The sequence below is a fragment of the Cyprinus carpio genome, chromosome B20 (genome assembly GCF_018340385.1).
Source record: "Cyprinus carpio isolate SPL01 chromosome B20, ASM1834038v1, whole genome shotgun sequence".
NCBI lineage: Eukaryota > Metazoa > Chordata > Actinopteri > Cypriniformes > Cyprinidae > Cyprinus > Cyprinus carpio.
In genome coordinates, this window is record NC_056616.1 from 12,015,838 (window position 1) to 12,043,347 (window position 27,510).

At 35.1% G+C, this 27,510-nt stretch overlaps 1 protein-coding gene across 1 annotated transcript; it reads right to left on the minus strand.

Annotated features, from left to right (window-relative positions):
• LOC109066039 (sorting nexin-17) lies at positions 1-26,805 on the minus strand. Its single transcript, XM_042746655.1, is given in 18 exon segments — positions 1-1,063; positions 1,413-1,455; positions 1,553-1,632; positions 2,956-3,060; positions 3,222-3,278; positions 3,280-3,331; positions 5,157-5,354; positions 5,530-5,637; positions 7,311-7,387; positions 7,390-7,405; positions 10,822-10,909; positions 14,119-14,209; positions 15,708-15,746; positions 15,748-15,819; positions 17,086-17,150; positions 18,953-19,070; positions 22,423-22,497; positions 26,752-26,805. Coding segments are annotated over 18 exon segments (1,509 nt in total). The 3' UTR covers positions 1-892.
• Positions 26,806-27,510: the final 705 nt, after the last annotated feature.

Here is a 27,510-nt window from a genome sequence, read left to right on the forward strand (position 1 = left end):
CTAGTGCAAGCGGGCCTGCCGAACACACCAAAACAAGAGATTCAGGACACAGCTGAGGCCAGATTGAGAGAAGCTTTTTAGCCAACTTGTGCCCGGCGCTACATTTAATGTTAAATTTGAGAAGTTAAACTGTAAGGCGTCTGAATCAGCATAAGGCAGAGAAAAAGCAGGCCACAATAAAGATCTTGTATTTTCATCCAGGATATGCAATGAATATGCAGTAGGCGTCAGGTCGAGGTTACCTCTCCTGAAAAAAAACAAAAAACAAACAAACAGGAAGCTGCAGAGATCTACCACGCCATTGGATAATATTGCCGCTACCACGCAATAGTTTGAGCAACATTGGCACACTGAACGATACGAAGCACATCTCTATTAAATAATATTCTCAAAACTGATTTTGAAGGGAACATAACAGAGTTCGCTGGTATGGATCTTACTCTAGTAGGCAACTACTGTCATGAGCAGTCGAGAAAATGAGACAACAGGAATTTTGTGTCTGCCAGATAATGACATGAGTGGAAAAGCACAGTTTTGTGTCTCTAGTAAGGAAGTACGATTCAATAAAGCCCGTCTTCAGAAGAAAATTTCATCACAGCCTCTCTTGAATGTAGCAACTTGCCCTGAGGTGCCTATGTAACCCTGTATTAATTTAACCATTGACGTTGTCTCTAATTATGCCTCAAATATGAAATTATCCAATTTTTGTTACTTTAATTGAGCGAGCACTGAATCTGAGGACTCTCATAGAAGTAATGAGAGACTCGAGTCAAAATTATGTACTTCATAGGCCATTTTTGAAACCCTTGAAATATTTTTTTTTTTTTCAAAAATGGATTACAAAACTGCAGAACTGGGCGTCTATTAAACTACACTCATCGCAGAGAAACCGCTAAATGAATCTGTCTCCTTTAGTCCAGTCTTTGAGGATGACTCCATCACACAGGTCATCGTCCCCTATTCCTTCAAAAAAGGAGTAGTTTCCATGGAAATCATTGCCACTGATGTCACTGGCTGAGTTGGAAGAACTTAGTCCTCTCAGGGAGACAGACGACAGCTTGGTCTGTGGAAATAAAAATAAATAATAATAAAGAGAACAGCAGATAAATATCTAAATAACTAAAACAAAAATGAAAATTTTTTTGCTAATTTAAATAAAATATAAATATTAGATGATGAACTGAGCTTTGGATGTAAAATAAGTTTAAATTGAAATACTAAAATTACTACCTAAACTAAACTTAACTATAGTTAACAAACTGAAAACGTGAAAATAAAAACTAATTCAAAACAATAGATACTATAATGGTATATAAATAATAACGGTATATATACAGTATGAATTAAAACAGTACAGAGTATGTTTCCATTGTAAGTTAAATATAATGAACTGAAAATCATTGACAACTTACAGAGAGTTTGACTACTTGTTCACGGCTGGGATCAGGGGAATCCTGAAAAACAGTCATGCATATAACAGATCAACAATGGTACATCTTCCAATATCAAAACTAGAGGTGTTCTGCATTAGCAAAAACCTCGGTGCCCACCCAGTAATGGAGGAGACTTCACAACTTGCTGACTGTCCAGAGCGCTGGAACGAGCCGTTCAGTTCAGTCGCTTCTTCTGCATCTGCTGGAAACAGAAATTACACAAACTTAGAGGAAAAGACAGAAAATGTCCTGTAAATAGGCATGAAAATACAAATTGACCACAATTTATTTTTCATAAAACACATTCCTGAACTTATTGTGCATGGTTCATAGAGGTATATTATTGAAGAGAATAATGTCTTTCAAAACTTGAAAACAAAAGAGTTTAGCGCTGAAACAACTTTCATTTTCAGCTGACATCATCAAGGCCTAATTTTTTTTTTTTTTTTAATCTGCATTCTAGTATGCAACACTGATTTCCTTGAATTGAGTGCCACAGCATTTTTTGCTTATTGAATGACTTGTTTCACATATGCCACAATAAACCACATTCAAAATGCCACATTAAAATCTATTTTCTAAATGCAAGTTATTGATCTAATTGTGAATTATTCATCCATACACCACAATGCTGCATAGCTCTGTCTTGTGGTGAAGTGACAGACTTTTTCTCTGATGACGACGTTATACCAAGACTTCTCTATGTAATCTGTTTAACCCCTGCCACTTTTTTGCAAACCAGCCACAAGCTTGCATTTTGATCCAACAAAAACAAAAAAAAAAAAAAAAAAAACAAATACACCTTCCTACATTACACTTGAACTTACAATTTAAATAAAGTACAGTAGGGCGAAAAACTGCATCTCATTTTTTTCCACCGAATTTTCCACACCGAATTATAATCTTCCAACAGGACTGTGTAATGCGTGAGGTCAAACTAGTGAAAGATAACACCTACGTCACCTTTCCAACAGGACTGTGTAATGCGTTAGTAAAAACTAGTTAAATACAACCGCCTACGTCACGTGTGGCATTTCCAACATGACTATGTATTGCGTGAGCTTGGGCTGGTGCAAGACGAGCATTTGTGGTTAAAAAGTATATACATTTTTTTATAGTTTTAAGAAAATGACTGATGGGTTTCACTAGAATAAGACCCTTATTCCTCGGCTGGGATCGTGGTAGAGCCCTTTGAAATGAGTATTCTGGAAGTGAAAAAAAAACTGATCCTTTAAGGAAGTATATAAAACTTTGGTTTTTGAATAAACTGTACTTTCAAGTTGACTTAAAGTGAGCCCAACTCGGGAGTTTTGCAACAGCTAAGTCTCTCCAGCCAAACAGATGATTTAACCAACATTTAAGACCAGATTATGCTGAAAGGGTTTTTCATGCAAATCCCATGTGGCAAAAAATGTGGCAAATTAAGACTCAAGCTCTTAAATGACTCAAACACCAATACATCCACCGACTGAAACCCCACAGATATTTGGCAGGTCTTTACGAGAAGACAACATAGACCTACTGACCTTTTTAATGCTTATCCGCCAGATTTCTTCACCATCAGCTCATCTACCATAGACTGCAGGCAGATACTCATCATGATAGCCCGGGGGAAAAACAATAAAAACTCATAGTCCGGTGATTCCCAAACAGACTGAACAAAATGAATGCCTAAGTAAACTTGGTTTTTTTTTTTTTTTTTTTTTTGTAGTATTTAAAAATAGTATAGGAATTCAATATCATCGATTGATTCTGCGCTGACCTGTGGACTGGTGATGGTGACCCCACTGCAGACGGTCTCTTGCTCATCAAGTACTCGAAGGCCAGCTCTAGTTTCACGTCACAATTTACTGGAACTGCTTGGGTTTGCGGTGAAGCCGTTTCGCCACAGGAACCTGCTGTAGAATCAGGCCGGGTCATCACAAATACGATCATCATAATCATTGTTATTTGTGTCTAGGCAATTACAGAGGCCATTTCTAAACTCCTCTACATGGCAATTAACTTCAAAGCTCAATTATTCATCATTAGCTCTGCTCTAAATGTCAACGTCCTCATAATTACATAGCATCATCACACAACAACAAAAATGTCTCAGATGACAAAACGCAGACAACTTCTTCACACAGCCACAGGAAACTCTGTCAGTCCCATTAGAGATACACTGCTACGCAGTCCCAGCATGCTCAGCGTCACGTCCTGGTCTCAGAGGATGGACGTTCTGAGCTTTCATTAGTAACACAACTCTGCTATTTCCAGAGCAAAGACTAAGCTAAGACCACTGCAGAGTGAAGAAAAAACAACTTCCAATATACACTGAAGTGTTTGTACTGGACCAAACTGAAAATATTCAATGCATTTTCACAGTCTCAACTAGAAGTTGTTTGTATTGCTACAATGTGGCACATTTGTTTGTTAACCTACTGTTTAAAGACAACAAGGGGTGGAGAAGATCCAGAAGGAAGATTTCGTGATTGTCGTCATTTGGTGTTTCCAATTCTGGTATACTTACAAATTGCTGCAGAAAACCGTGAATGGCAGTTTTGGTCATTTCCACGTTTCAACCTTACCTTTTTCCAAAAATAGACGCAACCCAGACATGCCTGAAGAAGACAGTCATATAAGGAATTTGGAGGAAAAGAGTTTGGGTATGGAGATGGCAAAAGGAAGTTTTCCTACATCCGTTACTTAAAAAAGTAGTACTATACTTTTTGTTGAAATGTAAAAAAGTAAAATAAACTAATAAGGCTTTATTATAATGATCATTATTTACCGTATACATTAATCATGCCTTAAAATGTACTTGGAGCATCTTAAAACATTTGATTTTTAGCATTTTATTTTTCATTTGAGATGAAATAGCAATTTCAGTTTTTATATTAGTTTTACTTAAGTAAAGCAGTTTTTAGTGACATGTCATGTTTTTATTTCACTGAATCTATTTTTCATTACTGTTACATTATTATAATATGGTGGCCTATAATCAGCTGTAGTGTTTAAAACAACAGGATCTTATTTCTAGCTTTATTTTTATGGAGCAGATTTATTTAGTTAAATAAAAACCCCCCCTTTAAAAAATAGATTTCATGTTTTTTACATTCTTACAGGAAAAAGCATTGATAAGTCTTTTTTCATTAAATTTTTTAGCCTGTTTGCCTTTTTTTTTCACAACATTTTACTAAAATGAAAGCTTTTTATAGAGATTTCAGCTATTACAAGGCTGAATATTAAAGTTATTTCAAAAATATGTCAAAAAGCAGATAAAAAAAATAAATAAATACTTGCCTGTTAATTTAAGCAACTCTGTAAAAAAATACAAGTGGTGTGTGTTCTTTAAAAATGGTGACCTCATTGGACTTCCTAGTCACCTACTTTAGGGACAATGAACTCATGAACAAGCTTTGTGGCCCAATGTGACCATTCCGTAGTATGATTTTGCTAAATGCACTGGCGGCATTTACCCATTGTTCCGGCAAATTAAGCAATTTCAATAGGGAATCCATGTGATCAGGGTTTTTAACACGGTTGCAAAAAAAGTTCCCACATGCAGATCTTTTTGCTCCTGTTGGTCAAGAAATTGCGACATTGACCAACATAAGCAGTCTGCTTGCTTCAAACATTAACAATGGACCTTTCTGCTGAATGCAAAACTGCAAGGAATGTCGCATTATTGTAAAATACTTTTTTTTTTTTTTTTTAAATCAAACTTACAGATGGGGTTACCCCGCCATCATCTCATTGCGTGTGACTTTGACGCTGCCTCCTTCAATCTGATCACTGGGCAATTTGACGTGAAAGTTGAGTTCGTTGTTACCAGCACCAACTATAACATGACAGCCCTTCTCAGGAAAATCTGTGATGCAGGGATCAAACTTGATATAGCCAGAGTACTTCCCAGAGTCGGAGGCCAATCTGATGAAGCTGTGGACAGAATATAGTTAGATTCAGATAATATTCTAACAGACACAAATTATTGTAGGCTGTCAACATAATACAATTCACGTCTGCTGAATGGACTTCAGCTTTTTCTAGAAGTAGTGAATTTTTTTCCAGCTCACAGACACTAGGGAGATCAAATAAACGTGTGTGGCGGAGCTCTCAGCACGTACCTCCTTCTTTGAGCCTTTATCCCTGCAGGGATTTCAGCTGCCTGTGCTGCTCTTTGTTCACAAGGATCCATCCCCGCTCTATTTCAGACAACCGCCTGGATGGAAGACACAGGAAAAAAAACCAGTTTCTCCTCATTCTGAAGTTGACTGAATAAATTGTTTTTAGGGAAGATTGTGTGCAGTTTTTTTTTTTCCATAATAATCCCAGCTCAATATCAGACAGGGTTAATTTACTTAATAAATGCTAGAAACCTAATGCATTAACTATGTTTTTTAATGAAGCACTATAATTTACCTGGTTTTACTTTAAGTTTTAATACTATTTCATGGATGTAGAAGTTAATGCTGAACAAATAAAATTTAAAATAGCATTATTTTAAAATGTTAATGGCGCATACATTTCTCAGGTAGTCTGGTATTATTGTTCAGTTCAAGTAAATTACTTAAATTAAGTTTTTTTAAGATTTAATATATATAGGGATGTAACGATTCACTCAACTCATGATTCAATTAGATTCATGATTTTGATTTCACGATTTGATTTTCTCACAATGTTTTTCACAAAATGAGATTGAAGACATTATACAGTAAAATGTCTATTGCTGCACGTTTCTTTGTGAAAAAAAAATTGAAATAACAAAAACTAAACAGAAATTTTAAAAACAAACCCCAAATTAAATAAGTTACACAAACAAAATAAATCTCTTCTTATAAACAAACCCTGAGGTTTTGTTTGTGCTCTTTCCATTAAAAAAAATTAAGGCAACCACTGCATTTTATTTCATGATCCAAACAAAAGCTGCAGCAAACATGCAGCATGAGCATTTTTAATTCTAATTTCGAAATTTAAAGCAAAAAACAGAATGGTCTGACTTTATTTTTGTGAAACTATAATACATAAAACATATCTGAATGAAAACAGCAGATGAGCTGAATAAGACTCTCTGCCAGCAGGTGGCGCTTATAGTGTTTCCTGGGTGTATGGCTGTAAACAAAGCAGATCTGCTTATGAAATACTACTTTCATATGCATCTTTCAGAGGCAAGATGAAAAGAAAATACCACGTAAACTTTTCTAAAAGACAGGCAGTTCCCTTCAGAGATAAACTCCTACTGCCAATTGTATCAAAAATACAAATACAATTATTTTTTTTTTCCCCATTTATTTTTAGTTAGTTTTGGAGTTAGTTTTTTAGATATTTAAATTGTGTGTGTGTTGTTTATTTATTGTTTATGGGCGTTAAGTAAAAATTGATTGTTCAACCAAAAATGAACATTTCTGTCAATATTTGCTCAACCTCATGGCGTTCCCAAACAAAATAAGGCCTTCACACTATTTTAACAATGTCTTTACTACCTTTCTGGTCCTTGATGTGTCAGCTGTGTTGTTGTTCTATGGAGGGGTTCAGAAAGCTCTGGGATTTTCATTAAAATTTGTGTTCTGAAGATGAACAAAACGTCTTACAGATTTGGGAATGACTATGGGGTGAGTAATTTAATGACTGAATTTTCATTTTTATGGGTGAACTAACCTTTAATAAAAATTTTTCATTTAGTTTTTAAAGATGATGACAACTAAGAGAAATATAAATAAGCCAAAGTTGGATGATTCCCACAAAGTCTAAATAACTACACATTATATAAATAATAAGTATACATTTTATATAAATATATATAGTTTTTTGACAATCAGAACAGGGAGACACATTATTGCCAGAACAGTTATGCCCATTAATGACAACTTTTTGTTTGATGGACCAACTGAGTACTTTTAAACCCCGGAGACTGTGACCTGAGCATATAACAAGTTGAGTCCCACACGGTCATCCATGACATCACTGTCGTACGGCCTGTGTCCCAGTAGCTAAGAACAGGGCAGGAGACAATAATGATAAGTTATCCAAGGGAATACTATAATTTACCTTCCTCCTCTTTAATCACATCCGCTTTCTGAAAATCATGTGCACTGCATTTTACTGCAAAATCACATCATGCTTTACACATGCCTGAGCATCTAACTCGATGGCAGACTTACAAATAGTCTAGAAGAATTTTATTCAAATATTCCATTAAGTTAAACTTAGAGAAAAGAATGGTTCTGTCCTGTAATTAAAGCTTCTGGTCTATGGCTATCACAGCAATACTAGCGTATAAGTTTACTGAACAAATGCTACTGCAGTATGTGTCTCCATTTGCCTAGAAGCAAACGACAATCTGGCAAATGAGCACTCTGTCAGCTCAATGGCCATCCTGACCGTCCATAGTCAAAAACTATTTCTCATCATGGCCGGTGGGCAGGAATGAGGTCTGTTAAGTAGTTTTAGTGGAGTTTGTAAAGAGCACAATGATGTAATCTCATGGCATATAATGGATATGGTTTCACATAGCAAGGAGGAACCAGCGGAAACTGGAAGTATCCGTTAAAATCTCATTTGAATGCTTCAGCGGTTGATGCTGGAGCATTTTTAAACTCTACATGATAAGCAGTGAGCAGGAAAAAAGCATGGGAGCATGTTTTGTGATGTTTTTTTTTGTTAAGGTTATTTATTTTTTTATTTTTTTAATGTTTTGAACGTCTCATACTCACCCAAGTTTTATTATACATAATAAAAAAAAAAAAATCAAAAGATGACTGAAGATGCTGAAAACTGAATTTTCAGAATCATTATTATTATATCATTATTATTATGAATTTTTGTGGAAACCAAAGATTTTTTTCAACAACCTTTTTTCTGGATTATTACATTTTATATAACTTGCAATTGATGAGAAAAAAAATAATTGTGAGATAAAAACTTGCTATTACCTTTTTTTTTTTTTCTTTTTTTTTGATGGAAATGGGCTTCCATACTTTTAATAATTGATTGGCATCCTTCCTAAATATAAATCTTAATTTTTTTCTGACACCAAACTTTTGAACAGTAGCTGTGTTTTCCATTTATCTCCTTTAAAAATATTCCTGTGCTTTTCTACCCTTTCCTGCCTGTCAGCAGCCTAACAGAGCAGCCAGATCTATATTCCATTTCCTGATGAAGTGAACCAGGTGGGATCTGGCTGAAGGCTGTCTGTAGTCTCTGTAAAGTTAGGTCAAGAGGCCTTGCCGGTTTCCTCTGAGGGGACTGAAAAGGAAAAAACACGCCAGACTCTGTGTGCAACCTTTTCTAAAAGTACAAGTTGAAGAGGTGTGAGATTTAGCTTATCATGGATGTATAAGTGGTGAAAGTGGAAACATTTTTAGCAAAATAATCTCTGCTAAGCTGTGCTAATGTGCTAAAAAAAAATTGTGTTCACATAACACCTTCACACCTGCTTCCAATGCACATGGTGAAAACCCACACATGCGGTTTTCAATGCACCTTGCTGGAGATTTTACCTAAATAATCTTCCCCTGATTCTCACTAATTATTCCATTGACATAAAACCACACACTCCAAAAGGGGATTTTGATGAATATCGACAGTTAATACACCACTTGGAAACATCAAACATTTATATGCTGTATGTGGATGTGCACTTTCCAGCAAATAAGTAATGAATTTTGTATTGCTTATAACATCTTCAGAGATTCTGGAAATGCACCGCCACTGCATAGACTGTTTGAGTGATATAAAGCGATGTCGAAAATCTTCCAAGTCTTCAAGTGCAAAAAGGTCTATAGTGCAAATATGACAACTACTGCGGCCACAGAACCAAAATCCCCATTGGAAAAATTTCAGACCCATTGGGGTCAATGATGTTTATACCCACGGTCTACAACAGGACGGCAAAAACAAAACTTTTTGTTGGGGGGGGGGGGGCATTTCTGTCAGAGTAACACATGTGAAGATTGGAGCCTTGGGGGGCACACGTTCCTAAAGCACATATAAATTTGTGTTGAAGAACCCTCTGAGAGCTGTTTGTTAAAAAAATCTCACCATGAAAATAATACTCTGGGACGCACTCGTGAAGTTTCTGAGATAAACAAACTTTAAACGGGAAAATCGGTAAAGTGTAAGCTCTTGTTAAAGGGCTAATTCTACAAACAATTACATTATATTATTAAGGCCTGTTCACTAAGAAATTAAAATATAACTATTTTAGCATACTGACTGTGGTTGAGTGCTTATGACCAAATCTTATATCCATATGAGTAATGTTCTTTCACGGTAATGGATATATAGTACCAATAACGTTAGCAACAATTTTTGATACCATAGACAATTTCATTATCTCAAATAAAAGTAAAAAAATAAAATAAAGCTTACTGACGACAAGTAAAACAGTCAGCAAAGTGAAATAAGAGTAAGAAATGGAATTCAAGCAATAGGACAAAAAAAAAAATAACTGAAATAAATGAGAAATGCGAAATACATTGTATAAAGTTATCAAATGTATAAAAGGCACTGCTTCTTCTTCCCTGTTTAAATTACAATATATATTGCTTCTTATTAAAGTTACAAAAGTCTTTTAGTCCTGAAACAGTGAGAGATTTTTTCTCTTCTGTTGTTTGATTAACATGAAACTGTTTGCTTTCACTTAATACCTAAATTACTGTGTTTACAAGGAAACTTGCAAAGACAGGCATTTTGACACGTACAAGTGTGTTTAACTGGCTTCAAGCATGGTTCAAGGCTTATAAAGCGGTAAAAATTAACTCCGTTCAATACACCGTCTTCACGTGCGTGCACCTTTCTGATGCTCAAAAAAAACAGTCTCTCAGAACAGTGCATGCATATAAGCGAAATCAGTTCTCTATCGCTGCTGATTGCGTTTCAATTGGGCTTATAATCTAGTTTTTAAACCTTAGTGCTTAAAAACGCATGCAAATGATAACTTTTAAGAAAAAAATGCATTCAAAAGTTATTCAGTGACAATCTTGATATCTGCCCTAGCTCTTCTTGATGCCATTCATTAAAGTTCATGATCTTTCAATGATTCAGTTCATAAAGTGTTTCGGTTTGGTCTGATCTTCATAGTACGGCTATTCCTATGGTTTATGTAGACTTTAAAGTATACTTTTTATGCTGCTTTTGCATACTTTTGAGATTCTCATATGTTATCCAAAATATATTTTATGTTCCACAAAAGAAAGACATACAGGTTTTAAAATGACAAAAGTTGAGTAAATGACCAGAATTTTCCTTTAAAAAGGCTGTTTTTTTTTGGAATTGATTTAGAAAGTATACTAAGGACAACTAACATATTGTATAAGAACTTCCTCTGTAGGCTACATAAAGTAGTATTGTACACTTTGCTGTCGGACTGAATGCTCAACCATTACTTCCAAAATAAGTTTTGTACCTTTTACGGAGGACGATACGGTAGTCGGGACTATGCAGGCTGGTGATGGACACGTAGGGCAGCTCAAATTCTTGCAGTTTTCTCACGTCTGGGGCACCGTGGGAGGTCGGAGAGGTTTGGACGAGGGAATGAGAGACCAGATGAAATGTATGAGTGCCTTTAGACTCAAGGACATTTGGAGAGTAATAACAATGACAACAAACAAAGTGAGATGGGGGAGAGGATCCATCTGGCTAAAGCCGTAGAGGGCACAATAACATGTTATCACTTTGTGCAAGAGAGGGAGAAGGAAAGAAAAACAAGAGGAAGGGAAGGAAGGGAGGGAGAGAATAAATGCTGCAGCTGTTAGAAAAGACTTTTTCTCTAGAGTTGGAAAAATGAATGGAAGCCAGGGACTGAACTGATATGGGCACTGAGCTTTGAGAAACATTAAAAACAGGAGTGTGAAAAGAAGAAGAGATGACATGCCGTCACAACTTGTCATTCTACTCTTTGGCTTACCCTTTCAGAGGTCTGACATTAGACAGCATGTTAAGACACAGGAATGGTATTATATGACAGGAATGTCTTAATAAATACATATGTACTAAAACATTATCAACCACGTTTCTAATTGGTTGCAAGGTTGTTATTGTCTAGTTGTCACTGTAAAGATCTCAAAAGTGTTGCAAGAAAAAAAAAAAAAAAAAAAAAAAGGAAACTAAATATTTTTCTTTTCGTTATTTTTGTTTTATTATTAAACAGGATTATTGTCAATAATAATAGTTATAGTAATAATAATTACAGTGTTTATTTATATTATTATTATTATGAATTGTCAATATGACTAATATATGAATAATACATTATAATTATTCTAAATAGTGCAATAATAATAATTTAAGGAAAATGATTTAGCACTGACATGTTTTTGGCACACAGTTCTTGATTTTGGCTCCAACGGCGCATCAACCGAAAATCAGGTTTTGTTTGCAGGCATTTATTTTTCTCACTTTGTTTTGCCCCTCCAATGCGCATTTTCTGCCAAGATCGGGCAGGATGCCAGAATTCATTTTTGTGGAGGATTCTTCTGGGTCTGTTTTTCAACAAATCTGAACAGGATTAAGCCTGTTTCAGGTGGAGGATCTTGCAAACTGAGTGGGAGGCACCATAGCATGTAAACTCCTCAGGGATGCGGGATGATTCTGTGTTAAAAGTAGTCAAACAATGACAGCTCATATAAAAAAGGAGAGACATGGAAAGTTCCACAAACAAAAGACGACATTACATCCAGACAAGGAGAGCGACTGGCCAGACATATGCATAAAAATCAGAAAGAAAAGATGTCACTTCAGTTTCAAGAACTGGACCAAGTCTGTGAAATCAAAAAAAAAAAGAATTCCACTTCCATAACTCTTACTGCTCTCCCTAGGGATTCATCCTTTGAAAGATGTTCAATTCCACAACTCGATGACGGCAGAATTGGAAACAGAAACAATCAAGGACAAAATGGCCTATTTTTGACAAATTAATTTTCCTTTTGCAATAAAACTAATGACACATATTGCAGGGAAAAACCTCTGAAGTGAGGAAAAATCATTTATTTTGTCCCTGGGGGGTGTTCATAAAAAATACACATTCCTGGTCATTCGAAAAAGACGCTTAAAGCCAAAATTTTATTAAATATGATCTTGAGGCAAACAAACTCCTCGCAGTGGAGTGTATAATCGGTTTAATTTCAGATGGAGCAAGTAATATTTCTCTGCACAGGGCATTTCAGGCCATACGCAATCAATCAATACAGTGACAACCAATTTGAATACTCCTGCTGTTGCATTTACTCCGGCCAACTATGTCTCAACAAACATTGTTTATAACAGACTAAGGAGAAAAAAGCACATTTATTTCTACTGAACCATTGTTTCATGTTGTTTTTCAAACCTCTAGGCAAACTATAATGCAGTAGTTTTGTCTTCTCAAAGGTCATAATGCCTTGTTTTACCCACAAAGCTCATATGTTTATAACATATGTTTACATGGTTGACAGGGTTTGCTATACAGCTGTTATGTTGTTCTGAGAGGTTTAAGCATGTTGCTATGCAATTTCTGGGTAGTTTCTTACTGGCCCAAGTCAAAAATGGCCAACCCTTCAAAGTAACTGGTCCCTTGAATATGGCTCAGGTCAGGCCCACTATGGGACGTTGTTTGCATATGTTATTGTTGGCAAGGCAAAAATCAATATATTCTTGGTAAGAACAGGGTTTCCCCAAATGTGGTTTTCCAATAAGTGTCTAGCATTTTACAATATTTGTAACAAGAGGTATTTTTTTTAAAGTTGTCAACTGAACAGACTTTATGGTCACTAAAGTAAAATATTGAGGGTTTTAAAATTTTGACAGAAAAGAATTCAAGAAATAAATATTAGGGTTGTAAATAATATACTATATAAAATAAAAATGAATTTAGAATTTCATATTGTACAGTACAAGGTTGTTACAGTTAACTAAAAGTAAAATACCCTAAAATCATTTTAATTAATAAAATAATGTTATATTAATTAAAGTTATAACAGTATATCAATGATACTAAAATAGCACTGGTACAGTACAACTACATTATAACAATAATTAATTTTTTATAATTAGAGGTAACAACAAAACTAATAATAAAAATTGTATTAATAATAATAATAAACTGGGTTTTTAAAACACGTGATGGTATCAAAATAAAACAAAAATGTATATATATTGAATGTTGATTGAATTACAAAAACTATGAACATGCATGTAAAAATAAAAAAATAAAAAAAAATAGTTAACCTTTAAAATCCCAGGGGATACTTTAAGTAAAATATTTATGGTATGAGGGGTTTAAAACAAAAAAAAAAAAAAAAAACAACAGAACGGGTAACAGACCAGAAGTTTAATACTTATGGTTTGGGTTTAGTTCAATCCCTAACCCAGTATGAGCAATAATAATAATAACAGTGTTTGTGTAACATGCATTACAGGCCTACAGCAGAGCTGTGTGTGCCATGCCAACAACAGCTTGACCGAAGTTTCATCTACTTGACCTCAGTTTACTTTTGTGGAGAGTGGGCGGCCATCTCAACAGAACACAGTCACTCTTTTGAGCTGCCAGGTCTGCTTTTATATTCAGTCCAGAGGAAGTATGTTGACTTTTAGATACCATTTTACTAACAGCCAAACCACTTTCCAGCTAAAAGCCAGCAGGCCACATCTGATGCCAGCACCCCTCACGATTTTTACCAAATGTTGAAAAGATCTTAAAATTAAAAATGTTGATTGTTATACTCACACGTGCATCCCCCATCCCCCCTCTCCTGAACCAGGAAGAGGCTGAAATATCCCACCAGCTCATCAGGAAGGTCGAGCTTTGAGGCCACAGCCTGATAAAGACATCAAAAAATAATTAACCTAAACTATTACCCAACAAGAGATGACAGCAAACCAGTTTACAAGATTTGCTTATGTATTCATAGGCAAAGACCCAAATCACATGTGCACATAATGTTGATTCATTCTTTAAAAAAACAACCTTTTTTCTTTTGTGCCAATACTTTCAAAAGTGCTTTGGATGCTTTTCTTCAACAGGAGTGTTTTAGGTGTTAAACATTACATCCATGCAGATCCCATGATTGATCAGGTTATACTTCACTACATTTATGCCTGTTTTGTGTTTAACACTTGACTATCTCACTTCCATCAGGTGCTAAAGGGCGCTTTGGGCCATCAGTGTGCTTGAATAGCACAGCAGAAAGCAGTTGGTGCTGCATATGGGTGCAGGGTGCATTTTAAATGAGAGCCTGGATCAGCCATGACTCTGTGTGGTGCACGTGGGGGAAAGCTATGATCCACCAAAGAGCTCCGTAAAGCCCTTAAAACCCAGGCTCAAATATGTGTTTGCTGATTGGACAGCAGGTCTAAGTAAAGAATCAGTGAAGAAACACATGATCTGCTTTCTAACACAGGCTAAGTACAACACATATTAGGAAAAGGGAAAGACAAAGGAAAAAGAAAAGTTATGTATTCGATTCAATTAAAAAAGGAAGAAAGTCTATATTAAATGTGTCAATCATTTAAATAATAATTTTTAGACTTGTAGTTAATGTTCTATGATGCCTTCTAAATGTCTAATGCATATTTAATCAAAAATATAGTTAAAAATTTTTATATAAAAAAATACAAATTACAAAATACAAATATTTTCTGAAATATTATGACTTATAACGTGTTTTCTATTTGAACATATTAACGTTTTTTTTATTTTGTTGTTGCGTGTGATGACCAAAGATGAATTTTCCATCAGCCATTACGCTAATCTTCAGTGTCACATGATCATTCAGGACTCATAATATGCTTATTTGCTTGCTTAAAAAAATAACATTAGCTAATAATGCTGCAAACAGGTGTACTGCTTAATATTTTTGTCAATTCTTTTTTTATTAATTCCCATTGTATCCCTTAAAAACTATAAATATCTTTGTCACTTTTGATTCAATTTAATTATCATATATATAAAAAAAAAAACCCTTGCTGACCCCAAACGGTTTTTGTACGGCAGTGTATATAAAAAAAGAAACTCAGCAGTGTTAACTTTAAAGACCCTAACAAATATATATCCTTAACTTGTAAAATCAAAGAAAAGTGTGTATGTCCTGTTTTTATGTATTTCTGGCCTTGACCATAAGACTGAATTGGTTTACTGAAGACATGAATAAACAGATAGAAATACACCTTGTATCATGTAACTCAATGAAAGGTGGCAGTAAACCATAGACAATACTATTCAAAATGACAAAAGGCATAAACCTGGCAATAGTAATATGCTTGGAGAACATGAAGCAGATGTGTGCTTTGGAAAGCATTACAAAACAACCTTCTCACCTCCAGAACATCTTCAGTCTGGTCCGATGTGAGGATGTTTGACTTTGACCTTCTGTCCATTGGACAGGTAGATTTCTAGCTGCACCTCCTCAGTGGGAATCTGCTGGGTCTCCTGCAGCACAGCCAAACAGTGATGCACTTTTAAAAAAGGGTTTGGGGAAACACCTACATGATGACCTCTAATTCAACTTCTGATGCTTCCTGTCAGATTACAGCTGATCTCAGAATATTCTGATGAACATGCAGAACGGGGATATAACATTACAGTAAATCAAAACCCTTTCACACACTCCAAGAACATGGAAACAGAACAGAAAAAGAAAAAAAAAAAAAACACATAGAGCTGTTTCATTTCCTGTGTATTTCAGCTTTCACGTCAGAAGGTGTTTTTCATTTTAGAATAAATGTTATGCTTTGAGCTTTGTGTATAGATACTGCAAGATAAGCATTCTTAGAGAAGAGAAGTGATTTGGTAATAAGTGTAAAAACACCACATTGCTGACATTTTTAATGAATAACAAGTAGCATCACTGTTCTTTCACTGTCCTATCTTTTGCTTTTTGCAAATTCAGCCCCCCCCCCTTCCTGCATGTTTCATCCCCCGCTGAGGCAGAGAGTCTCAGAGCAGCAGCTGATCTTTAAAGAGATTGCAAAATGAAAACGCAAGGCCAAGTGTGCAGACTGCTCTCTGATGGGCAGCCGGGGGGACAGACGGGATCTGACTGCAAAATTGCCAATATCTACAGTATGTGGGGTGGAGAATGAAATTCCTGAAGAATGAATGCTATCTATGTGATTCAGGAAACAAAAAAAGTACAGGATGGTTGTGGAATGTAAGGAAGTGAGAGAGCCACATGGACTGGATCTTCATTCAACACACATGAGCATATCTAAATGAGGAAATGAGAAGAATCAGACCAACCAAGGTTTAACCCTTTTCCTGGATGACTAGGAAATGGCTTTTTTTCCCTAAAATTTTTTGGTGTTTTAGATTCTTAGAAAAAAAATGGGGAGGTGGAGAAAGGCAGGTTCAATTGATTAAGGTTTTATGACGGAAAACTGTCACTTCTCTGTTATTGGACGCCATAAAGTTCAATACATAACAGAAATTATTCAAATGTTGAATGCTAAATGCAAATAAAGAGGCATAAAAATGGCAAGGACATTTTTGAGCATGGAGAGGAAAACCCAATTCAGTTATATTTTTATCATAAGCTCTGGAAATCTGTAAACTTACAATACATTTTCATATGTATGTTTACAATATTTCAAACAGAAGCAATTCATATACTAGATTTGCAATTATGATAATAAATTATGGAATTAATATAAATAGATAAATATTTTTACCAAAATAAAAAGAGTATAGAAATTCTACCTGTTGAGCTTTTCTCAAAAAGCTGTTGAACATCTCACTGGATCCCAGAATGGGGTCCTGACGCAATGCAGGGAGAAAATAAAAAAAGTCTTTATTATAGGTATCAAAAATGAATGAATGCTTAATGCTAAAAGAAATTAATGCTTTTAGTCAGCAAGGATGCATTAATTTGGTCAAAAGTAAAGACAAGATTGTTATTTTTTAGTACTCTTTTTTTTCAAAGAAAAAAAAAAAAATAAAAAGCTGTTTACAGTTACAATAATAAGCAGCACAACTGGTGTTTTAACACTGAGATAAGAAATGTTTCGTGAGCAGCAAATGAGCATATTATAGAAGGATTTTCTGAAGGATCATGTGACACTCAAAACTGTAATGATGCTGAATAATTAAGCTTTGCCATCACAAGAATTAATTCCATTTATTTTTAACAGTTTAATTTGAATAACGTTTTCACAATATTACCAGTTTGTACTATATGTTCGATAAAACAAAATGTAGTACCGATTAGCATAAAAAGACTTCTTTAAAAAACATTACAGAATCTTACAGACCCTAAACTTTTGTATCTCACCATCAAAAGTACCCATAAAATACAGTGCTTAACATTTTGAGTGGTTCATCGAAACAAACCTCAAAAACATCTATTGTGGAAAACAAAGCCAATACACATGGCATTGTTTTTATCAAAGTATTAGATGTGGTTAGTCTGTGACAGTCCTTTAAAGGTTCAAGGTACAAATTTCCTCTGGGAAATTTTGTAGAATGATTGTCAGAATGTTTTTTCTTATTCTAGTGTCTCAATTCAACCATAATGTAAACCTCAGTGTTTTAAAAATCATTTGTCAAAATCGTGTAAACACAAACTAATCTGGTATACAATGCAGCCTTTCTTTAAAATACACCACCATGCCTCCCTGACTAATAATAACCTCAGTTTTACCAACAACAACAACAACAAAAAAACATGCTGGCGGCAAACAGACCAACATAAACTACAATGTTTATATTTTACTTCCAATATAGCACACAAGCAAACAACCACAAGACATTTGCACAAACACTCTGAACAGCTTGTGTGTTTGTGTCTGTTAATTTTCCATAAGCATGTTTCTCAATGATGTAACTGAGGGAGCTCCAGCCAAGAGCAGCTCCAGACTGTGAGCAAAATAAGCTCAACAAGGCTTAGCTTGTTCGATGGAACCCCATGCCAAGTGCTGGAAGGGATTCGAGCAAACAAACAGCTCTTGGTGCTGCCAGCGCCGCTGATTTCCTTTTGTGTGGAGAAAACCTCACTCATAACCTGTTCAACTACATGCATGGCAAAATCCTCAGTGGCCCTCTTTTTTTTTCTCGTTTTCCTGACATGAATGTCAGTGTAGAACATTAACAAGCTCCGTCCTCTTAAGGAAGAGCTGAAATTACAAGAGCATATCACCCCATATGAACGCTGATAATTCTTTTTTTTTTAAGGAAGTAGGCTAACCAGGATGCATTAAATTTATCAAAAGTGACAGTAAGGAGCATTACAAAATGTTTGTATTTCAAATAAATGTGGTTCTTTTAAATGTTCTCTTCATTAAAGAGCCCTTTAAAAAATATATCACAGTTATGCATTACAGGAATAACTTACATTTTAAAAATGTATTAAAATTGTAATAATATTTTACAGTGTTATTAGTTTTTACTGTATTTTTGATTGAATAAATGCAGCCTCTGTGAACATTTAAAAAAAAAAAAACATTAAAAATTACTACTAACCCCAAACATTTTGAAAGGTAGTGTATATCTGTTTTGTGAATTTTGTTGTTTAGAGTCTAGTTTCAAACTTTTGTGTGAAACTCTCCAGATAAAAGAAAATGCTTCTCACCAGCTTGCATGTACTTCTCTAACTGTTCTCTTCTCTGTTCGACTTCAGCCGGTGTGAGGGTGAAGATCTTCTTTGGTGGAAAAGCTGGCACCACATTATTTCCATATTCTTTTTTTATCTGAAAGGACACAAGGAAAAAAAAAAGTTCATTTACAATAGATGAGGTCAAACTCTGAGAGGACAAAATCCAACTGACCACTGCCTGCCCTTGGCTGCTGTGCACTGCTCTGTCGTACATGCTGACTGCGGGTCTCTTAGGCACCAAGCTAATAAATCTGTTTACACTTCACAGCATCTACTAAAATTATGCCTGCTGTTGCTCCATCTGTGTTATTGGGATTTTATTCAACAGCACAATACAGAAAATTATATGGAAAATATATATTCAGCCAGTGTTGACGACTAAAACTTAAAACGACTAAAAATAGTTTTTTTAAATAATTGAAATAGAGCTGAAATAACAAAATATAAATATTAGGTAAAAAATGTTGAATCATTTTAAGTTAAAGCACTAAAATTAATATAACTAAAATAAAAAAAATAAAGCTAAATAGAAATATAAAAAACAAAATACAATTATTAAAACAAATTCAAACTGAAAACCTACAAATAAAAAGAAATTCAAAATATGAAAATAAATACTATATATATATATATATGAGATGCACTCATTGTCATCTGCCGATTCCAAGGTGGTCCATTTTGATGTCACACTTATGCTCACATCATGTAAACATGACGTCTGTGTGGAAGCTCTTCACTGTGAGTGAAGATGACGCATAGTGATTTGTAATAGGCCATGTCTAGGGCCAATGTAAACTGTGGAAGAACCGCAGTCTCGATTAACTCTTGTCTGGGACAAGTAGATTTTTTAAAGGGGCAAGTGACGAGAGAATTTTAACTTGCCCAGCCGAACAAGAGCCTGATTTAAACGTCAATAACAAAAATACCTAGCGAAGAAAAGAAACTTGGCCACCAAAACTTTTCACGCGAGAATGATTCTGATTTCATTGCATACAGTGTAAACGGCGACCGATAATGAATTTATGTTGTGTCAGATGAGGCTCACGCAGCCTGACTGAGTGCGAGAGAGAGATGGAAAGATGGATGAGATGAAGAGTTTGTTGATACTGATTTCATTTGAATGATAACAAATCTACAGTTTTCTTATTATTCTAACTGAATTAATTGAAAAAAATGCAATATGTGAAAGAGAACACATTTAATAAGATTAGTAAGAAAAAAAAAAAGTTAACAAAAAAGAGTTTTGTTATACAGCAACTAATTTTCAGGTAATTGTTATTTCGACCTCTTTCCAGTCACAGAACACTTTTTAATGTTGTTTAAGTGAGAGCATTTTTTTTTTTTTTAATTTTGCATTGAAAAAAACAGTATAGAATTACCGGGAATGGGAAAAAAAAAAAAAAAAAAAAAAAAAATCGTATGGGCAGGTTTACACTAACAAAAAAACTGGAAATCAGAAATCATCAGAGAAAATTGCAATCTCTAATATATATATTTATAATACTTTATAAATATAATTTTTATAATTATAATATCATAATATAAATAATAATATATTACAATATTGAATATAATAAAAAATTTTTTACAAAGGATAGTTTATAAAGTTCGGATCATTTAAAAGCCCATTTTAAGGGTTAACCGCAAGCCTCACACCCATGACAGCCTCTACGGATTGCATCATCTGACCACGTATGATCTGACTAGGCCCTCAACGCACTGTTACCTAGCAACAGTGGCAGGGGAACAACACAACCATGCTGTTAATGGTGAGATCACTGAAGTTCTCCTCTCATTCACGAGGAACTTAGTGTCTGTGAAAATTGGTAGGTGTTAGAATGGTAATAGGCAGATCCTTTCAGAAGACGGAAACACAACCCGATGCGTCATTTTTCAGTGGGTGACCACTCAAAATATCTCCCACCATTGTGACCTATTCATCGTACTGGTGCATATGAGCAAGCTTCATTTTTCATTTTTCAATTTGTGTTTCACAGTTGTACTTTGTGATTATAATCCTGTCCAAATGTGTATTTCCTCACACAACCTCAGTAAAATCTAAAAAAAAGAAAATTAGAGATGTTTTTAGGCTTACTGCAGAGTCAAGTCACATCCAAAACAGTGCATAATACAACAGACATTTCTCTTTGGAGTGTTACAAGCTGTTTGTGAATAGATAAGATCCCTAAAGTTGCAAAGACTAAAGTCTCAAACACAAAGAGATATTCCTTATATTAGTTAAGACTCATCCATACCCTCCTAAAACACCTCGTTTAAACACACCCCCCACATGTCTACATCACTGTGTGGGAAGATTTGCATAACGCCGCCCAAATGTTTAAGCAAAGAAAGAATGCTTAACTTTGATTCTCGCTGTAGTATGTTGTTTGCTGCCGCCAGGTTTGTGGAGACACTGTGTGTTTCGTTGTGAAACTCCTTTGTTCGGACCCTTCCAAAAAGAGGACACAACTACAAAATCAGTGGTTAAGTTGTATTAACAACACTGTTCCAGAACAGCTCAAAACCAAATATTCAGATGTGAGCAATGCATTTACGGAGGACTGTTTCCTGAACCTGGGAGAGTAGCCTACATTGCCATCTGCGCACAAGGGCTGTTTCTATAAAGTGGGGCAATTTCAACTTTGCAAGGACAGTCTGGTGCTTCTGACTTACTGCCTGTAAGTACATTTTCATATTTAAAGAATTTGCCAATTTTGAGCAGTGTAGAGTGGCGCTTGTTGTCTGTCATTTCTCCGATCACAAATGCACATGTTTTTATTTCCGCAGCGCAATACGCAATGCAATGCATATAAAAAGACAGTATAAGTCATTATAATCTGTAATTATGTCCCCACTGGATGCAACAAATGCCTCATCTGTAATGGGTTTTATTGGTTTTGTCTCATCGTGCTGGGAGACGGCATCACAGTATGGTAAGGGGCGTAACATTACCATCGCACACTTGAGGCATTCAGCCAATCCCAACTCACTGGATAGCTGGCCAATCACAGCACACCTTGCTTTTCAGACACCGATCGCTTTGTAAAAATCGGCGTGTTTCAGAAGGCGGGGCATAGAAGAGCAATTACACCAAATACATAAAATAATGTTCTTTTTAGCAATATCATATGACCCCTTTAAAATCACAACAATCTATTTCCAGTATAGGCATACTGTGTGTGTGTGTGTGTAAGTTCTACTGTTATTGTGAATTATGTTTCACTCCTCAGTTTCAGTGAAGCATTGCATTTTCAGAACACATTTCAAATCTCAGCATCCACACCACTAACTGACTATTAAGTGGTTGATTTATAGCCAGTCATTTGTAACTAATGTTTAAATACAGTTTTGAAATAAACAGTTTTTCATGTGTCAATCCTTTCAAAATAAATATGGGTGCAATACTAATTTCTGAAATAAAGGTCCTGATGAAAATATGTGTTCACCTGTTCATGGAGGCCCAGGAGTTGGCTGTAACGTACTCGACAATGCAAGACACCATTCACATGGATATTGTAAGCCTGCAGAAGGAAAAACAGTTATACATAAATATATACATTTTATTGAAAAAAAAAAAAAAAATCTGAATAGTTCTGGAGTAAGATTTTTTAAATTATTTTATTATTATTCGTTTTTTTTTTAAATACGTCTTGTGTTAACCAAGGATGCATTTATTTAATTAAAATATATAGTAAAAAATTTCAATATTATGAATATATATTGCAATTTAAAATAGCTGTTTTCTATTTGAATACATTTCAAAACATAATTTATTAATCCTGTGATGGTAAAGCTGAATTGTTCAGCATGTGTTATACATTCAGCATGAGCAATCCGGACGCATACATGAAGAGCGTGTCCGCGAGTCCACTAGTGTCCAATATGGTATGCATGATGTACAAACCATCATTGGAGAGTGTGCACGAAATTATGCCAATCTTCAGTGTCACATGATCCTTCAGAAATCATTCTAATATGCTGATATGGTACTTGAGAAAAAATTATTTATTATAATTTCTCATATAAATTATTATAAATTTTGAAAACAGTTGTGCTTCTTAATATTTTTTGTGGAAACCATGATACATTTTTTCAAGATTCAAAGGAACTTTTTTTTTTAAATTCAAAATGTCTTATTGTCACTTTTGATGAGTTTAATTAAAGTATTAATTTCCTCTTTTTCAAAATAAGAATCTTTGAATGGTATGTACATAAAATAAAATAAACAAACGCTGGCAATATATATTCCGAAAGGACAATTAATTAACCAGACACTGATTTTACTAATAGAAATAAAACCATGTCCATTATTAAAAAAAGGAAAAAGAAAAAGAAAGAAAAAACTAAATCAATCTTTTTTTTTCAACACAAAAATCAAGTTATTACATGGGAACAAGCTAATGTTTCAAAGTGAAACATTTTGACACTAACTCAAAGAACTGTGTCAATTGTGTCTTTTTATTATTTTAGTCATACCACAAAAAAAACAAGACGTTTCTAAAGTGGTTATCCCTTACTGAGCCTGGAAACCAAGGCCATTCAGTTCACTGTTTTCTTTTTCTCTCCAGAAGCTTTCCAGCTGTTTCAGATATTGCATCCATGCCAACAAATACAACCAGGAAGGCACAATAATCATATTTCGATATGCTTGGATTCTTGCCACCATTTTTGTCAAAGAAATGTAAGCTCACTGTTTTGTTGTTGAGGATATCAGTATCACACCAGTATCACATGGACTATTACTTAAATTACAGAAAACAAGCAATGCTTAAACTAGACACAAATCAAATCGTGTCTAGGAGACTTTCAGAATGGAGAAATCAAATATGAAGGGTGCTGTTTCAGAAACACAGGAAAAACATTTCTTAAGGCATTCTTGTGGATTGTGTGGCGTTTAAAATCTGCAATCAAATCGAGTAATTCACATAAAATACTGAGCAGTTCTGTCTCCAAAATAATTTTCTTTGTTTGACTTTGTTTCAGGAGGTTGTTGTGTAATGTGGAGAATCTTACTGTGGATACTATAAGAATGGTTTCATCAGACCTCACAGAATTCACATGCATTCAATGCTATTAAAAAGACTTCTGCAAATATGTACAGCACGCAATGACCCAGTTATTGACAGCACGGCATGCAACTGCTGCTACACAGCTAATACATGAGTCATCAAAGATATCAAAGCTAGAACAAGTCTACTGACAGATGTAGGATGAAACTGCCGTGCCTTTACTTGTCGTGAAATATTTAAAAAAGGAAGAATGTGCATGCAAGTCTTCAGGAAGTGCAAAACTTTTTTGCCCTGGTCTTTGAACAGGAAGTCTGCCATTTAAATCGCAGCCCACTCATTTTTGTGGCTCTTTGGCAAAGTATGCATATTTGGTGACATGAACGGTTTCAAAGCATATATGCAACTCCCTGCCAAATATAGTGGAAGACAAATTTAGAATAAGACGAATACAGAGTAAAACAACATTGTGCTTTAGATGTCTAAAAAAAAAACACCTACAATTGAGTGAATGCAGAGAGGAACAAAGCACTCTATCTCAGGTTTTTAAATCAGTTTTATTTTTTTGAATGTATTTTCTGCTAACAAAGGCGGCATTTATTTGATTAAAAGTACAATACAAAATTGTGAAATAATATTATAATTTATTAGTTTTCTATTTAAATATATTGTCAAATATAATTTATTTCTGTGATGAAAAGCTGAATTCTTAGCATCATTACTCCAGTCTTCAGTTGTGCTACTTCATATTTTTGTGGACACCGTGATACATTTTATTTTTGATCAATTTAATGCATTCTTGATTAATTAAAGAACTACTTAATTTTTTTCTAACTCCAAACTTTTGCATGTCAGTGTATCATGATGAAGCAGCACAACTGATTTCAACATTAACAATAATCAGAAATGTTTCTTGATCAGCAAATCAGCATATTAGAATGATTTCTGAAGGATCATGTGACACTAAAGACAGGAGTAATGATGGTGAAAATTCACTTTTGCATCACAAAAATAAATTACATTTTAAAATATATTCGCACAGAAAACAGTTCTTTTTAAATAATATTTCACAATTTTTACTGTCTTTTTTGATGAAGTAAATACCTTGATGAACAGAATAGAAAGCAAAACTAAAAAATCTTCCCAATCCCCCTCTTGACCAGTAAACGGGTGAACCTGTTTATGCAAAATCTGTTTAAATTATGCAAAACAATAAATATCTTATCATGAACAAAAGTGAAACAAAAATATAAAAGCAGTAAAAAGTCAGTGTGATCCATACATCTGACCAATTTATATCTTAGTGGCCTTGAAAGACTTATCTATTGAGAACGTCACTGACAATCTGTGATGGAGAAATTCTCTCTGAATCACAGTCACAGATGGACACAAACAATGTTTGCAGTCAATCTGTTAGGAATGATTCACAGTATCTTCAGGTCTGTGTATAAAGCCTGTGCATCTCTCCTGGAGGTGTTTTAAGAGTGCTGAAAGCATCCATGTGCACAGAGGAGCGCATAAATAATCTCAGCCCTTATTCAAATCATTTGGTGGCACATCTGCACTACATCTGCAGACACCTACGAGAAAATATTCAGGCAAAATATGCTTTGTATTTAATCCACAGTTCACTGCTATACAGATGTAACCTCAGGGGCCAAACTGAAGCTGTCTGTTATTGATAGGCTCTACTCGCTGTTTTCATAGACAAATGAAGTGTCATGTCTTCATAGCGAGCCAGCTTTGTTTCCATTTAGGGCCTTATAAACATAAACTGTTATGCTGAAAGAAATGGCAATCTTGCATTTACTGCATATGGCTGCGGGAGAGATGCCAGAAGAACTGAGACACTGTGAATCAAATTCACACAATAACAACTCTAGTAACATGCTAGCTGGAAGTGTCTATGAACATCTATTAGCAAAAGCTTCCTGATGATCTGATTCCACATTCAATCATTGATGTTGCCTTTTTAATAAGCTGTAAAGGTAAAGTTCATTAAGCTGTAAGGGGATGCAGGTTCATAAAATCTTGCAATTTTAAGACTGAAATTAAATCAATAAATAGACTGAAATTATTAAAAAGACAAATTATGTACATAGGCTATTTTTTTAAGAAAACTTTAGCCATACTCTTACAATAGAACGTATGAATATTTATATCTATTACATATTCATGTTTAGTAGTTGGGTTTTAGTTCTTTGAATCCATTCACTATTCACTCAACTTTGTTTACTGAATCGTTATTCTTATCCTGCCAGATTGTGTTGAGGGTAATGAGTGAATCATTAAATCACTCACTCAACCAATTCGTTTAAAAAAACAGAGCATGTCAAGATTTAAACTGATCTTGTTATCCTTTATTAAAAACTGCACTTCTACAAATCTAGTAAGAGTCTCCAGAAAGAGTGTTTTACCCTCAAATGGAAACACAGTGCATCTATAATGTCACCTCCATTTTTGTTCAACTGTGAAGGATTTTAAAAGAACTAACAAATTACGTCCATCTGTCCTTTTCATAAATTTATAATTCTTCCGCATCTTTCTTTTTCCTTGTTGTGAACGAGACTGACTCATTTGAAAAACGTCATGTCCCCAGGTCAAATTCCGTCAGTCAGCGAAAGATTCATTCACTGAAAAGATTCGTTTCACAACAGCGATTCAAAGCAACCGCTATTCTACCCGGCAGGCACGCGTCTCCAAATATTAAAGCTAGACGCATCGACTTCTTTGACCGGTCCACACCTCCACACTTAACACAACTAAGACGATCCATTTTATTACATCGGAGCGAACCTCCGTCTCGGGGATGGAGAAATGCATTCTGCTGTAGAGATCACAGGTCTTTACCCACCGAGTTGAAAATGCTGTTTAAAAGCGAGAGTGTTCACGGAAAGCCCTCTGCTGTCATGCAGAGACCAAACTGAATGACGGCGAGCTGACACTCGCTCCGATTCTGTCCAGTCCATCCCGTCCCAGAGCGAATTAACGTCAGGAAAGTTTCTTTTTCTTGCGACGTGGATTTTTTATAAAACTTTCTTAACTGTTCAGCGGGGCTGAACTTTTCCAATAACATCTAAGCAGCAGCCATGTTGCAACTGGGGGTAATTCCACGTTCATTGTCGGCAATTTATCGCTAAATCTGTACTCGCGCTTCCATCGCGCACTGTAAAAAGAATACGCGAGTCGAGTCTGCAAAACACACAAGTGTCGTCGCGAGGGCCCACAACGATCCAATTAACTTTCAGATTACTCCACGTAAAGGTGCTCGGCGGTTGTCTACAGCCCCCGTTTCTACCTACATTGGTACATTACGAACGAATATGGAAAGGAAACAAATGAAGAAAAACTGTTTTTGTCGCAGCATGCCATTTCGAGATACCGATATTGTGCTCCAATCTGTTAAGGCGTTAAGAAGAAACCGCACATCAGTCTGCATTGTAGCGAAACCTTCCAGCGCTATAGGGCTCTAGCCTCTCCGCTATAGAATGTTATTCAATATGTATCTGTTCTCTCTCCGCCCCCGGA